At 46.6% G+C, this 15,347-nt stretch overlaps 1 protein-coding gene across 4 annotated transcripts in view; it reads left to right on the top strand.

Moving 5' to 3' along the window:
- The first annotated feature begins 10,002 nt into the window (after positions 1-10,002).
- LOC139546281 (protocadherin-17-like) overlaps positions 10,003-15,347 on the top strand; it is a 40,959-nt gene continuing 35,614 nt past the window's right edge. The window contains exons 1-3 of one of the 4 annotated variants that reach the window (XM_071354463.1): positions 10,003-13,421; positions 14,775-14,833; positions 15,010-15,179. In XM_071354463.1, the coding sequence (XP_071210564.1) occupies positions 11,142-13,421; positions 14,775-14,833; positions 15,010-15,179 (2,509 nt within the window). In that variant the 5' untranslated portion in view covers positions 10,003-11,141. Of the gene's footprint in view, positions 13,623-14,774; positions 14,834-15,006; positions 15,180-15,347 lie in introns of all 4 variants that reach the window. The other 3 variants (XM_071354462.1, XM_071354461.1, XM_071354459.1) reach the window with 3 other exon arrangements.

Here is a 15,347-nt window from a genome sequence, read left to right as displayed (position 1 = left end):
GGGCCAATTATCTACAAATTCTATCTTTTGGGAGGGGCAGAAAACAGTTTTCAACCAGCGATTGAGTTGTGAGACTCTGCTGTAGAGCTCGTCACTCCCCCTAACTGGGAGGGGGCCAGAGACAATTACTCGATGCCGACACATCTTTATAGCTGATTTACACGCTGAATCTAAGTTGCGCTTGGTGACCTCTGACTGTTTCATCCTAACATCGTTGGTGCCGACGTGGATAACAATATCCCTATACTCTCTACACTCGCCAGTTGTAGCCTAACACGGAACCCAAATCGGCTGCGCGGGTGCAGCTTCGTGCATAAATTTATTTTGACCCCCTACACCAAACGCAATCACGACACGCAGGTTAAAATATCAAAACAAACTCTGAACCAATGACATTAATTTGGGGACAGGTCGAAAAGCATTAAACATTTATGGCAATTTAGCTAGTTAATTGCTCTTGCTAGCTAATTTGTCCTATTTAGCTAGCGTGCTGTTGCTAGCTAATTTGTCCTGGGATATAAACATTGAGTTGTTATTTTACCTGAAATGCACAAGGTCCTCTACTCCGACAATTAGTCCACACATAAAATGGTCAACCAAATAATTTCTAGTCATCTCTCCTCCTTCCAGGCTTTGTCATCTTTGAACTTACAGTATATGGTGATTGGCATCTAAACTTTCATAGTATTACCACGACGACCGGCAACACAGTTCGTCTTTCAATCACCCACGTGTGTATAACCAATGAGGAGATGGCACGTGGGTACCTGCTTCTATAAACCAATGAGGAGATGGGAGAGGCAGGACTTGCAGTGCGATCTGCATCAGAAATAGAAAGGACTTCTATTTTAGCCCTTGGCAACGCAGATGCTCGTTGACGCGCATAAGCAGTGTGGGTGCAATAATTGAATAACATAGATTTCAACATTTATTTTGCAACGGTGTAGTCAGGGTATTAGCCAGCACCATCTTCAGATTAGTCTTCAAGTTGGTAGCCCTGCCCCCTGGTAAACAGTGTATGATCGCTGGATGATTATTTTTAAATACTGCGGGTAATGGAGTCGCCAATAACTAGCGTTTTCAATTTGTCTGAGCTAATGGTGGGAGGCTTCGGAAGCTCAGAACCCGTAAAGGGTGGAGTAGAGACCAGAGAAGGCTCGGCCTCTGACTCTGACTTGTTGCTTAATGAGGAGAACCGGTTGAAAGTTTCTGTGGCTGAATGAGCGAAACCGGCTGCGGGGACCGTGCGAAGGGGATTTATAGTACTATCTGTACTTACTGGTGGCACAGACGCTGTTTCATCCTTTCCTACACTTAAATTACCCTTGCCTAACGATTGCGTCTGAAGCTGGGCTTGCAGCACAGCTATCCTCGCCATAAGGCGATAGTTCTCCTGTATATTATGAGCATAACGACTGCAATTAAATGGCATAATGTTTATGTTACTACTTAGCTTCGGCTGGTGGAGGTCCTGTAGAGCCATTTCCAGATAAAGCGTCCGAGGTCAAAAAGTTTAATGAAAAAAGTTGAAAGAGATAAAAAAAAATATATACTGTATATTAAACAGTTATTAAAAATTAGAAAGTAAAAACCGTAAAGTCGGCAGGTAGCAAAGTAACGTTAGCAACAAACCGCACGTAAAACATACACATGTGAAGATAAGACATGTCTCCCCCCAGTAGACCTTGTCCTTTCTGTTGATTTGCTGCTACAACCCAGTAGACCTTGTCCTTTCTGTTGATTTGCTGCTACAACCCAGTAGACCTTGTCCTTTCTGTTGATTTGCTGCTACAACCCAGTAGACCTTGTCCTTTCTGTTGATTTTCTGCTACAACCCAGTAGACCTTGTCCTTTCTGTTGATTTGCTGCTACAACCCAGTAGACCTTGTCCTTTCTGTTGATTTTCTGCTACAACCCAGTAGGCCTTGTCCTTTCTGTTGATTTTCTGCTACAACCCAGTAGACCTTGTCCTTTCTGTTGATTTGCTGCTACAACCCAGTAGACCTTGTCCTTTCTGTTGATTTGCTGCTACAACCCAGTAGGCATTGTCTTTTCACTTGATTTTTCTGCCTAGTCTCCAATTAGGCAGGCACTGAGATGCCATTGACTTGTTGGAGGGGATATCCACTGTTCTCATTTGAGGCACCCTTCAATTGACAAGGAGAGGCAGTCGACCCTATAAAATGATTTTATTCTGAGTTAAAGTACAATCATTAACAGCCTTTTATAAGGGCTGGAGTGGGGTACTTCCTTCCATGCTACACTCCTTATCAGACTTTAATTGTCCTTATCCATAACAGAGGATGGCAGAGGACCGCAACGTCGTCCAAATATGCCCCTTTACTGTCACAGGAGAAGTTGTACATTCTGAGCTTCCGGGAAATTGATATTATGGAGGGACAGAGCAACGTGATGTAACCTTGAATGCACATTACTCCCCTGATTGGACTGGCAGGTGATATCAAAGGATACAACTCACGTTGACCTTGTGCTCACTCATCACACAAAACACAAGGAGCAGACAGCTCCAAATCACCCATCCATCACGTAGTAAGTATTATTGCCTTCAGATTGCAGATATCACCATGGCACTGTTTCAGATAGCTGCACTTCATTTTGTCAAAGCAGAAAAATGACATCTGAACCTAGGGTCTAATTAAATATTGCATAACTAAATGTGTCTCCATTCATATTCCATCCTAGGGTGTAGTAATTGATTTCATCGTCCCCAAGTTATTTTCATGATCAGAACGGAGACATCAAAAAGCAGTGACCCTCATTATAATCCCTTTGAAATGAAAACTTTAATTCTCTGCTCAGGCTCTCTCCAGTAGCTCCAACTATTTCTCTAGGGGTGATTCCTTTCCTAACCTGATCCTTCAGTGCTGATCCAGCCATCCATCCACCTACTGTATATCACTTCCCCATGCTGCATGTGGGGCCCTTGAGATAGGAGTTAGACTAGGCATCTGACACAACCCTCCCGAGGCTGAGGATCAGTGTGCTAGATTCTGTCTCGGTGGTACACAGGCAGGCACAGGCCCAGAAGTCAAGTAGCACACATGTTATATTGTTGTTGATAACACACGGGTCTTGTGGACTGAATGACATCACTACACTTCACCACTCCATTTACAAGCCAAGGGCTCTATTCCCAGTTCAACACAAACAGAACAACCTGTTATACAGCATAATGCTTGTAGACCTGCTGTTTTCTATTGTAGTGTTGTTATTTCCTACTGAAAGAAAACAAAAGTGGAGTTTGTGGTTTTTTTGAAGGGGAGGGGTAGATCAGCTTTAACAGTGCAGATAGATTGTGGCTTTCATCAATGTAATGGTCTGCATCATTTTCAATCCCCCATATTTTTTTGTAAATATACAATATTGTAACGGTCCTGACCTGTTTTATGTTGTTTTTGTATGTGTTTAGGTCAGGGCATGTGTTTTGGGTGGGCAGTCTATGTTATCTGTTTCTATGTTGGTTGTGGTTGCCTGGTATGGCTCTTAATTAGAGGCAGGTGTTTTGCGTTCTCCTCTAATTAAGAGTCATATTTAGGTAGGGTGTTCTCACTGTTTGTTTGTGGGTGATTGTTTCCTGTGTCAGTGTTTGGACCACACAGGACTGTTTAAGGTTAGTCACGTTTGTTATTTTGTAGGTTTAAGTGTTTTCTTGTTGTTTCATTAAATCATGAACACTTACCTCTCCGCATCTTGGTCTGATCCATGCTCCTCCTCGTCTGAGGAGGAGAACGACATTGACAGCCTTAACAGAATCACCCACCACGCTAAGACCAAGCGGCAAGGGAATGCTCAACAGAGCAACAAGGACTCCTGGACTTGGGAGGAGATCCTGGATGGTAGAGGACCTTGGGCTCAGCCAGGGGAATATCGCCGTCCCAAGGAGGAGTTGGAAGCAGCGAAGGCTGAGAGGCGCTGGTATGAGGAGGCAGCGCGTCGACGCGGTTGGGAGCCCGTGAGTCAGACAAAAAAAATGTCTTGGGGGGGGGGGCACACGAGGAGTGTGGCAAAGCCGGGTAGGATACCCGAGCCAACTCCCCGTGCTTACCGTGGAGGTAGAAGGCGTCGTACTGGTAAGACACCGTGTTATGCGGTAAAGCGCACGGTGTCCCCAGTACGCGTGCTTAGCCCAGTGCGGGCTATTCCACCTTGCCGCACTGGGAGGGCTAAGTTGGGCATCGAGCTGGATGTCATGAAGCCGGCCCAACGTATCTGGCCTCCAGTACGTCTCCTCGGGCCGGCATACATGGCACCAGCCTTACGAGTGGTGTCCCCGGTTTGCCAGTATAGCCCAGTGCGGGCTATTCCACCTCGCCGCACTGGTAGGGCTACGGGCACCATTCAACCTGGTAAGGTTGGGCAGGCTCGGTGCTCAAGAGCACGTGTCCTCCTTCACGGTCCGGTAGACCCGGTGCCACCTCCATGTACCAGTCCTCCGGTGGCAGCCCCCCGTACCAGGCTGTCTCTCCGGGTTCTCTCTCCAGCTGTTTCCTCCTCTCCAGCGCAGCCAGTGCCTAGACCACGCACCAGGCTGTCTCTCCTTCTCCTCCCTACAGAGCCGTCCTGCCATGACCAGCCAGAGCTGTCCTGCCATGATCAGCCAGAGCCGTCCTGCCATGACCAGCCAGAGCCGTCCTGCCATGACCAGCCAGAGCCGTCCTGCCATGACCAGCCAGAGCCGTCCTGCCATGACCAGCCAGAGCCGTCCTGCCATGACCTGCCAGAGCCGTCCTGCCATGACCTGCCAGAGCCGTCCTGCCATGACCTGCCAGAGCCGTCCTGCCATGACCTGCCAGAGCCGTCCTGCCATGACCTGCCAGAGCCGTCCTGCTATGACCTGCCAGAGCCGTCCAGCCGGGACCTGCCAGAGCCGTCCAGCCGGGACCTGCCAGAGCCGTCCAGCCGGGACCTGCCAGAGCCGTCCAGCCGGGACCTGCCAGAGCCGTCCAGCCGGGACCTGCCAGAGTCCCTCAGCCGGGACCTGCCAGAGTCCCTCAGCCGGGACCTGCCAGAGTCCCTCCAGCCGGGACCTGCCAGAGTCCCTCCAGCCGGGACCTGCCAGAGTCCCTCCAGCCGGGACCTGCCAGAGTCCCTCCAGCCGGGACCTGCCAGAGTCCCTCCAGCCGGGACCTGCCAGAGTCCCTCAGCCGGGACCTGCCAGAGTCCCTCAGCCGGGATCTGCCAGAGTCCCTCAGCCGGGACCTGCCAGAGTCCCTCAGCCGGGACCTGCCAGAGTCCCTCAGCCGGGACCTGCCAGAGTCCCTCAGCCGGGATCTGCCAGAGTCCCTCAGCCGGGATCTGCCAGAGTCCCTCAGCCGGGACCTGCCCCTTGTCCCGGTGCTGCCCCTTGTCCCGGTGCTGCCCCTTGTCCCGGTGCTGCCCCTTGTCCCGGTGCTGCCCCTTGTCCCGGTGCTGCCCCTTATCCCGGTGCTGCCCCTTATCCCGGTGCTGGTCCTTATCCCGGTGCTGCCCCTTGTCCCGGTGCTGCCCCTTGTCCCGGTGCTGCCCCTTGTCCCGGTGCTGCCCCTTGTCCCGGTGCTGCCCCTTGTCCCGGTGCTGCCCCTTGTCCCGGTGCTGCCCCTTGTCCCGGTGCTGGCCGTTCATTTAGGGGATGTTAGTTTTAGGGTGGTCATTGGGAGGGGAAGACAGAAGCGGGGAGTGACTATGGTGGTGTGGGGACAGCGTCCAGAGCCGGAGCCACCACCGTGGTCAACTGCCCACCCAGACCCTCCCCTGGACTTTGTGCTGGTGCGCCCGGCGTTCGCACCTTGAGGGGGGGGTTCTGTAACGGTCCTGACCTGTTTTATGTTGTTTTTGTATGTGTTTAGGTCAGGGCATGTGTTTTGGGTGGGCAGTCTATGTTATCTGTTTCTATGTTGGTTGTGGTTGCCTGGTATGGCTCTTAATTAGAGGCAGGTGTTTTGCGTTCTCCTCTAATTAAGAGTCATATTTAGGTAGGGTGTTCTCACTGTTTGTTTGTGGGTGATTGTTTCCTGTGTCAGTGTTTGGACCACACAGGACTGTTTAAGGTTAGTCACGTTTGTTATTTTGTAGGTTTAAGTGTTTTCTTGTTGTTTCATTAAATCATGAACACTTACCTCTCCGCATCTTGGTCTGATCCATGCTCCTCCTCGTCTGAGGAGGAGAACGACATTGACAGCCTTAACAAATATACTACATATAGATATTTTTAATATATTTTCCTTTATTATTTTTTCCCTAACCCTAAGGAACAATGTTGTTACTCTAATGTGATTACAGCGTCACTACACAGGGATAAGAGAATCTGCACCAAGCTGTTGTCTGGCTCACGGGGTGTACAGTAGGGTATATGCTCTCATACTTTGAATTATAACATTTACACAATGGCTCAAGAGACATTATAATGTTGACGGTTCTACAACAAGTTCACTACTGTACTATCATACAGCACCAGCGGAGGGTACTGAACGGGCTAACCAACACAACCACTTAGAATACCCAGTCTGAAAAAGTGCAGGATTCTCCACTGGAGTTCCTTGAAAATAATTGTTTGATAAGCAGTTCAGTTGCATTGTTCAGATCATATAATTACATTAGGTCTTTCGAAGGTACATTGTCCGTGGTAAACAGAGAGCTGATCTCCATAGGCTTACCTGACCAAAGGCAGCTATCAGAATGGTTTAGCTAAACCTGAGCAGGCAGACTGGTGAGGGACATCTGTAGGGCGTGGAGACACGTATGTCCACCCACCTCAGGAGGGCAGCCCACAGGGCTGGAGATCACACACGGACCAACATTCTGTGTTCCTACACCTACACATTATTGTGGTTCAGGAGTGAAATGCTTTCTGTGATGTCTTGTACCACATTTGTGTCACCTACTAGACATATATTAACTTGGTGTTTTGGAGGTATTTCTTGAAGGCGATGAGCTTAAATACAGGCAGGCTGTGACTCAAATATGAGGTGATATACTGTACAGGCAGGCTGTGACTCGGATATGAGGTGATATACTGTACAGGCAGGCTGTGGCTCAGATATAAGGTGATATACTGTACAGGCAGGCTGTGACTCAGATATGAGGTGATATACTGTACAGGCAGGCTGTGGCTCAGATATGAGGTGATATACTGTACAGGCAGGCTGTGACTCAGATATGAGGTGATATACTGTCCAGGCAGGCTGTGACTCAGATATGAGGTTATATACTGTACAGGCAGGCTGTGACTCAGATATGAGGTGATATACTGTCCAGGCAGGCTGTGACTCAGATATGAGGTTATATACTGTACAGGCAGGCTGTGACTCAGATATGAGGTTATAAACAGGCAGGCTGTGACTCAGATATTAGGTGATATACAGGCAGGCTGTGACTCAGATATGAGGTGATATACTGTATAGGCAGGCTGTGACTCAGATATGAGGTGATATACTGTCCAGGCAGGATGTGACTCAGATATGAGGTGATATACTGTCCAGGCTGGCTGTGACTCAGATATGAGGTGATAAACAGTTTAATCTCACCCTCTAATCACACCGTTACAAGGTGGAAAGTCAATTTCATAAAGGAGATAGGCTAAATATTGTATTCATGCTCGAAGCTGTGTAACTACTGTTTACTACTTGTCATTCCGGCTTCTCCAGTATTACAGCAGCTCAAAATGTGCATTGGCATTGTGATGCACATTTGACTGCGGCTCAATTCACAGTGAAACAATCAATTCACACACGTGTTCATGCCACAAACAGATGCAGATGAAAGTTGATCACTGAAAGAAAAGCAACATGCTCGGGGGGGGGGGGGGGGGGGTTCTCGCCATGTCACAGGCTCTTCAATCTCCACAACAACAAAAAGAGGCACACGTGGAGGATAGAGGCATGAATTATGGATCTGAATTTCACATTCATTCAAAGGGAGCTATGATAATAGTAAGAAAAATGGATGAGTGTGTCAATGCAAACAGTATTGTCAATAGCCATCCTTTCCAGAGGGGGTTTTAACAGACGGAATGATAATTACAGCTTGCCTTTGTTGCTCTTATCTCTCACCTGCAGAAATGTCCAATTTATGCAGGCTGCACCCTGGGCTGGCAAAGTTGATGCTCCCAAGAGGAAGATGGTAGCGTGTTCCAGACAATATAAACTAACCTGGGGACAACTCAAGGTTGATTTAGAGCGAGGAGCAACAAGCAATTTAATGATGAACCTGCAACCACACTGATCTTGCCCTTACACTGACATTATTCCCTCTAAGAAAGAATATGTCGGCGCATACCTGTGTATTACCTAGGAGACCGGTATTGCACTGCTCTGGTCAGGTGAGAATTGAAATGCAAATGTCACCTGATTGGAAAGAAGAATGGATTAAATGTCAGTCGATCTTCCCAGGATCTGTCGGTGATAATAACTATGGCTAGTGCATAGAAAAGGTGGAACGATATGAAATAGGAAACATTCTCTGAATTTTTAGCATATCCCCACGTAGACCAATAATCCCTTATAGGAACTGACGACTTGTTATGTCACCACTGTGATAGTGCTTTTTCTTTAGTTTTATCCTCTTGTGAGACTTCTATCTATAGCGACTCACTTACAGCCTGTATCCTTGAATCACGAACCACAGTCATTATCAAGACCCTGCAGTGAAAGGAGACAAGACCAAATCAAAATGTGTCATTACAGTAATATGAAAAGTATAATTGGGTGGAATGGGAGTATTGGACACATGCTGTACAAAGTTATTTTGGGTGATCATGTCCGCAAGCATTTCCACAGTCAGAAAAAACAGGGCTGTCGTTTTGAATTTTTTAACCTTTATTTAACTAGGCAAGTCAGTTAAAGAAACAAATTCTTATTTACAAGGACGGTCTACGTGGGAACTGCCTTGTTCAGGGGGAGAACGACAGATGTTTTACCTTGTCAGCTCTGGGATTCAATCCAGCTACCTTTTGGTTACTGGCCCAACGCTCTAACCACTAGGCTACCTGCCATGCCAAGTAGCCTGGCATGACCCGCCTTTCTGGCACAACAGGACTGACCACCTTTAACGAACTCTTTCTGGTATGACCAGTGCTTGACTTGGGCAGGAGCTCTCCTGAGTACCAGTAACTCAAACGTTCTACTGCTTGAGCTCCTGTTCCTCCAGCTTGGTCTCATAGACTAGACGTAACATATTAAAAGTAAATCCGGGACACTCAAATTAGTATGATATGTCATGTTGTGTTTGGTATGGTTACAGAAGGTTTCTTGAGGCAAAAACAAAAAGATGGTGATTGGTTGGTTGGGGTGGGGACGTATAACGCAAATGTCTAGCAACCCAAAATGTGCGTGTTTGAATCTCATCACGGACAACTTTAGAATATTAGCTAATTAGCAATTTTTCAACTATTTACTACTTTTTAGCTACTTTGCAACAACTATTTAGCATGTTATCTACCCCCACCCCCCCTAACCCCAACCATAAACTTTTTAGCTAAACCGCCCCTAACCCTAACCCCTAGCCTAGGTAACATTAGCAACAACAAATTGGAATTCGCAATATATAATACATTTAGCAAATTCCTAACATATCATACGAATTGTAATTTGTAACATATCATACGAAATGGATGATGGACATCCACAAATTAATAAATACCATCCCAAACGTAACATATCATTCTAAATGGAGTATCTCGGATTTATGTACAGAATAATAAGAAATGCTCTGAGACCAGGTTGGTTCCTCTTATAGAATATTAGTTTAAAACTATTGTGGAGCTCCTGCATCTAAATATAACAATTTGCACCCAAAATTTCAGTCCAAGTCAAGCACTGGGTCACCACTCTACCCAAGACCTCACAGGTTTTTATCAGTCTTTTTATATGTATTCTTATTCTGACATTTTTCTATGATCCACACACACTATCTCTACTGCACATCCAGATGTATTCGGGAACAACATCCACAAGCACGTTCTCATCTCCAGCTCTCTGCTCAGTGCGCTCACATCAGTAAGTGAGTCACGTACCAGCGGAACAGCCCTCCTTCAATGCGAACTTGCCAGACCTATTGGAGAAAACCCCCAAGGCAGGATCTGTCACTGTTTCACTCATTGGCTGGAAGACGATCAGAAACATGTTAAATGCACCAAGATATAAACTGGAGTCGGTGTAGGGCGTATTGAGGATTCTAGTGGTAACCAGATCTCAATGCCAAGACGAGCTGTTTTCAACTGTTGACGTGACTGGAGAATTGAACACAGGAAGAAAAAAAAACAATTTTGAGCATATCGGAAAATCTACAACGTTGTGCACCTGATTTTTGGGGATTTGTGTAACCTCTAAAGAGGCAGTGTTGATTCTCTTACCCCCGAATCAATGCAGGATGCAAGAGCACAAGGTCCAACTGGACTGGATTACCGGATTACTGGACTGATTATAGGACAATTATCGGGCAAAAGTCCCTATCGCTCTCCAGATGTTCGTGAATGAAAGGATGTAAAACGTGGTCCCGAAGGAGCATATTTATTGGTGCATCTGCTATAGGATACTTTATGGGTTAGTTCATGTAGACTACATGTTCATAACCAGTATGCAACAGTGTGTAGACTAGCTCTCACACAAAAAAAGTATACTGTAGATGGTAGCCGGCTACGCTGGAAAATGTGTAGTTAAATGAATGAATATCTCCGTATTTTTCTGTAAACTAGGTGTAGATGCCGCATGGGCTTTGCGCATTTGTACTGCCTAACCTTCAGCATAGACTGTTGAACAAACGGTTGTAACCTTGTAGCAACAAGGGAAATCATGAACGCTTTAAAATCACTAAATATATTTTATTCATCTCACAAGTGAATCACGTCTGCCACATGTTCAATTGTGTATTGCGTTAGGCTAATGCGTGATATATCTTTGGGCGTTCATCTTTGTTTACAGAAAGAGTTCATTATAGCTGTATATGGCATGTGAAGGAGGTTAGAATAACCGCGTAAAAGAGGGAAAAGGCTGGCTCATAAATCGATTAAATATCCGCTGTCGTGTTGGATACAAAACTACCTGTCTCGTGTGATTTTAGTCGTAGTGTGGCACCTGGACAAATCAACAGGTTGGAAGTTAAAAGGGACATTTTTTAAGCACGCGCATCCTACACGGTAAAGGGATATGCGTCTTCCTGTCATATTTTTCCTTCTCTTCTGGGCTAAAGCCCGGACACTGAAAAATCTCAATTATTCTGTTCCGGAGGAGCAGGGACCTGGAACTGTTATCGGAAACATTGCTAAGGATGCCGGATTTGGACCGGTGGAGAAAGGAAAAAAATCGAACTTTCGAGTTCTGGAGAATTCTGCTCCACATCTCATTGATGTGGATTCGGAGAGTGGGCTGCTTTTTACCAAACAGCGGATTGACAGGGAGACATTGTGCAAACGCAACCCCAAGTGTCAGCTCTCCATGGAAGTGTTTGCCAACGACAAGGAAATATGCATGATCAAGATTGATGTAGTGGATATAAACGACAACTCCCCCAGTTTCCCCTCAGATCACATCAATATTGATATTTCAGAGAACGCAGCTGCTGGGACGCGGTTCCCTTTAACAATTGCACACGACTCAGATTCTGGACAAAACGGAATAAAGACTTATCAGGTCACCAGAGATGATTACAATACATTTTCTTTGGACTTGAAATTGAGGGGTGATGGAACCATATATCCAGAATTGGTGGTTCAGCGCCCTCTAGATAGGGAAGATCAGTCTCATCACACTCTCCTTTTGACAGCCATTGATGGAGGGGAGTATCCAAGATCAGGGTCCATGCAAATCAATGTGAGAGTTACTGATTCAAACGATAATAGCCCAGTATTTGACAAACCCGGCTACATGCTGGAGCTTCCTGAAAACTCACCACCTGGAAGAATACTGATAGATGTGAATGCAACAGACCAAGATGAGGGCAGCAATGGACAGGTAGTCTATTCTTTCAGTGGATATGCATCTGATAGAGTCCAGGAGTTGTTTTCTATTGATCCCAAAACAGGTGTCATTAAGATTCAGGGAGAAATTGACTATGAGGATAATCCAACCATTGAATTTGACGTGCAGGCCATGGACCTGGGGCCTAACCCCATCCCTGGCCATTGTAAGATTTCAGTCAAAGTGCTTGACAAGAATGATAACTGGCCCGTGATAAGTTTTGTCTCCGTCCGCCAGGGAGCTATCAGTGAGGCAGCGCCTCCAGAATCTGTCATAGCCCTGGTGAGAGTCACTGATAAGGATTCTGGGAGAAATGGCCAGCTCCAGTGCAGGGTGCTTGGCAATGTACCTTTCAGGCTGCAGGAAAACAATGATAATTTTTACACTCTGCTCACAGACAGACCTCTAGACAGGGAACTGAAAGACGAATATAATGTGACCATAGTGGCCAGAGACAATGGAATACCCTCCTTGAATTACACCAAATCATTTACAGTGAAAATCTTAGATGAGAATGACAATGCGCCACGTTTCACCAAGACAGTGTACGTGCTACAGGTGCCTGAGAACAACATCCCAGGGGAGTACTTAGGCTCAGTTCTGGCTCATGATCCAGATATAGGTCAGAATGGAACTGTGTCTTACTCCATTTTACCGTCGCACATCGGAGACGTGTCAGTTTACACCTACGTGTCTGTCAATCCTACCAACGGAGCCATTTACGCCTCAAGGTCTTTCAACTACGAACAAACTAAGTTCTTTGAGTTCAAAGTTCAAGCTAAAGACGCAGGGTCTCCTCATATGGAGGGCAGTGCCACAGTCAGGGTCAGTGTGCTTGACGTCAATGACAATCTACCAGTTATTGTATTACCCCTAATGCTAAATGATACTGCGGAAATCATGGTCCCTAGAAATGTAGGCCTGGGGTACATAGTGACCACAGTGAGAGCAGTCGATCAGGACCACGGGGAGAGCGGTCGTCTGACCTACGAGATCTGGGAAGGTAACGAGGAACACCTGTTTGAGATGGACCCTGTGGCCGGCGAGGTGAGGACTGCCCATGCTGTGTGGGAGGACGTGGCCCCAGCTGTGGAGCTGGTAGTGAAGGTAACCGATCACGGCAAGCCCCCACTGTATGCCGTGGCTAAGCTGATCATTAAGGCCAACACAGGAGCCATGGCAGCAGGGGAGTCCAGCGCCAGCGGGGAGCAGCAGCACTGGGACATGTCCCTGCCCCTCATCATCACCCTCTGCATCATCTCCCTCATGCTCCTGGCTGTCATGACTACCATCGCCGTTAAGTCCAAGCATCAAGATAAGGAGGCTGGGAATTATAACTGCCGTATGGCCGAGTACTCCAACTCCAATCCCCCGGTTGGAAACGGCAAGAAGAAGAAGATCAACAAGAGCGACATCATGCTGGTGCAGAGCGAGGTGGAGGAGAGGGACTCTGTGAGCAGGATGAACGTGGTGAGCAGCCCGTCTCTCATCACCTCGCCTATCTGTTTCGACTACCAGGCGACCAGCCCCCTGCCTCTCACGCTGCCCAGGTCAGAGGTCATGTATCTGAAAACCACTTTTAACAGCCTGACGGTACCTCGGGCTGGCTGTCACTCAAGCTTTGCGGGGCTTACCACAGAGACTCCTATGAATAGAATGTCAGTGATACAGGTAAGAAACAGAATCATTGTCAGCCTTTTATTCTCCATTCATGGATTCTAAATCTGCCACAAGAGAGGTAATTCTTCAAATCAATACTCTCAGGCACCATGCAATCACACATCCTTATTATCATTTTTATTCCCTGTCTGGCGCCCTACAATATTGCCATTTGAAGGACTCGAAAAATGCAGCCGATACAGGATAATACGCCATATTGAAGAAATATATTAAAATATATGTTGGCACCGGTTGTTAGCGTGCTTGAATAGACTGTTTGCAATCTACTTCTCCTCCACAGAGATCCTAACCATTCTGAAATTGGCCCATTATGAGTCGCTTCTAGCAGCACCTTACAGGTGGTCTGAATAATCCGAAACCCATTTCTGTTAGATATGCAAACCATGTGAGTCTTGGACTGCGCTGCTGTGCTACCACTGCCAGATCCGTCTGTGAAAACAAAACCCTGCCCAAAATGTGGGATTGGACAGCAGCTTGTCTGATCACATTAGTAAAATATTATGTGGCAGACAGCTAGATGCATACAGCATAACCTTACAATCCCACTTCTTGCCCTCCACAAACATGGGCCAGTTCCACAAATCCAAATCCTATGTTGGCACGATAAGGCCTTTACCAGGGTCCAGCTCTACCTTGTACAAAATGACAGGGTTTCTTATGCAAGCCAGCATATTCAATTGACAGGGAATGCATGTAATTGTATTTAGCACAGCAGTGTTTTTCAGTTGTTAATGATGTAAATATCTAGGACAGTCTCCGAGATGATAACACTGATGACAAGGTCTGTTGCTAGGCCATGTTGCTAGGGCATGTGGGTGTGATCAACACAAACACAATAATTCTCATGATAAGTAGAAACGTGGATGCAGATGGCAGTGGCTGCTGCATTACCGCTCAGCCTCGCCAAACAGGCACGTATAGTATGGACACGAAGGAGATTTGTTCTTTTCAGGGTGCCACTTTGGAATATGTTTTATTACCATGTTTTATATATTCCTAAATGATTCAAATGTACAGATCAGAATGTAGGCCAAGGCACAGCTATGGGCATGTCCTTTGAATATCTCATGTTGCACACATAAAAATGAAAAAAAATGTCTGGAGCACAATAAACTAATAATTTCTCTCTGATTTTATTCTCAGACGGATAATTTTCCTTCGGAGCCGAATAACGTGGCCAACAGGCAACCATTTGCTCAAAGGTAACGTCGCTAAATGATAACTACCTAACCACCTCAATTTGCATCGTAGTCAATATCATGGCATCAGGCCAAGCATGTCAAAATAGGGCGCAGAGGCGATCACAAGAAAGATAGATAGACACTACCACCAGTGAGTTATTGTTTTATGTCATGTTTCTCTCCCCTTCCTGCAGCAGCTCAACTTTTAAGGATGCAGAGCGCGCGAGCCTCCGAGACAGTGGCCATGGTGACAGTGACCTGGCTGATAGTGACCAGGATACTAATAAAGGCTGCGCCTGCAACACGTCTGCCAGGGAGGCCCTCAAGATGAAAGCCACAGCAGTTAATGGCCAGCCTCTTGACCAGGGTGAGTGGAAGCTCTCTGTCTTTCTCTGACATTGTGAAGATGCTTAACAGACCCTTGTATCAGACCCCTGCACCAAGCCAACATGCACTACAAACACGTGTGTTGACAGTCTGTCTATCCCTAATCCTACAGAACCGCCCTCAGTGTAAAGCTAAAGTAAATGACGAT

This window comes from Salvelinus alpinus, chromosome 20 (assembly GCF_045679555.1).
Source record: "Salvelinus alpinus chromosome 20, SLU_Salpinus.1, whole genome shotgun sequence".
NCBI classification, from domain to species: Eukaryota; Metazoa; Chordata; class Actinopteri; order Salmoniformes; family Salmonidae; genus Salvelinus; species Salvelinus alpinus.
The sequence above is the reverse complement of the archived record's forward strand: the minus strand, read 5'-3'. Positions and strand labels throughout refer to the sequence as shown.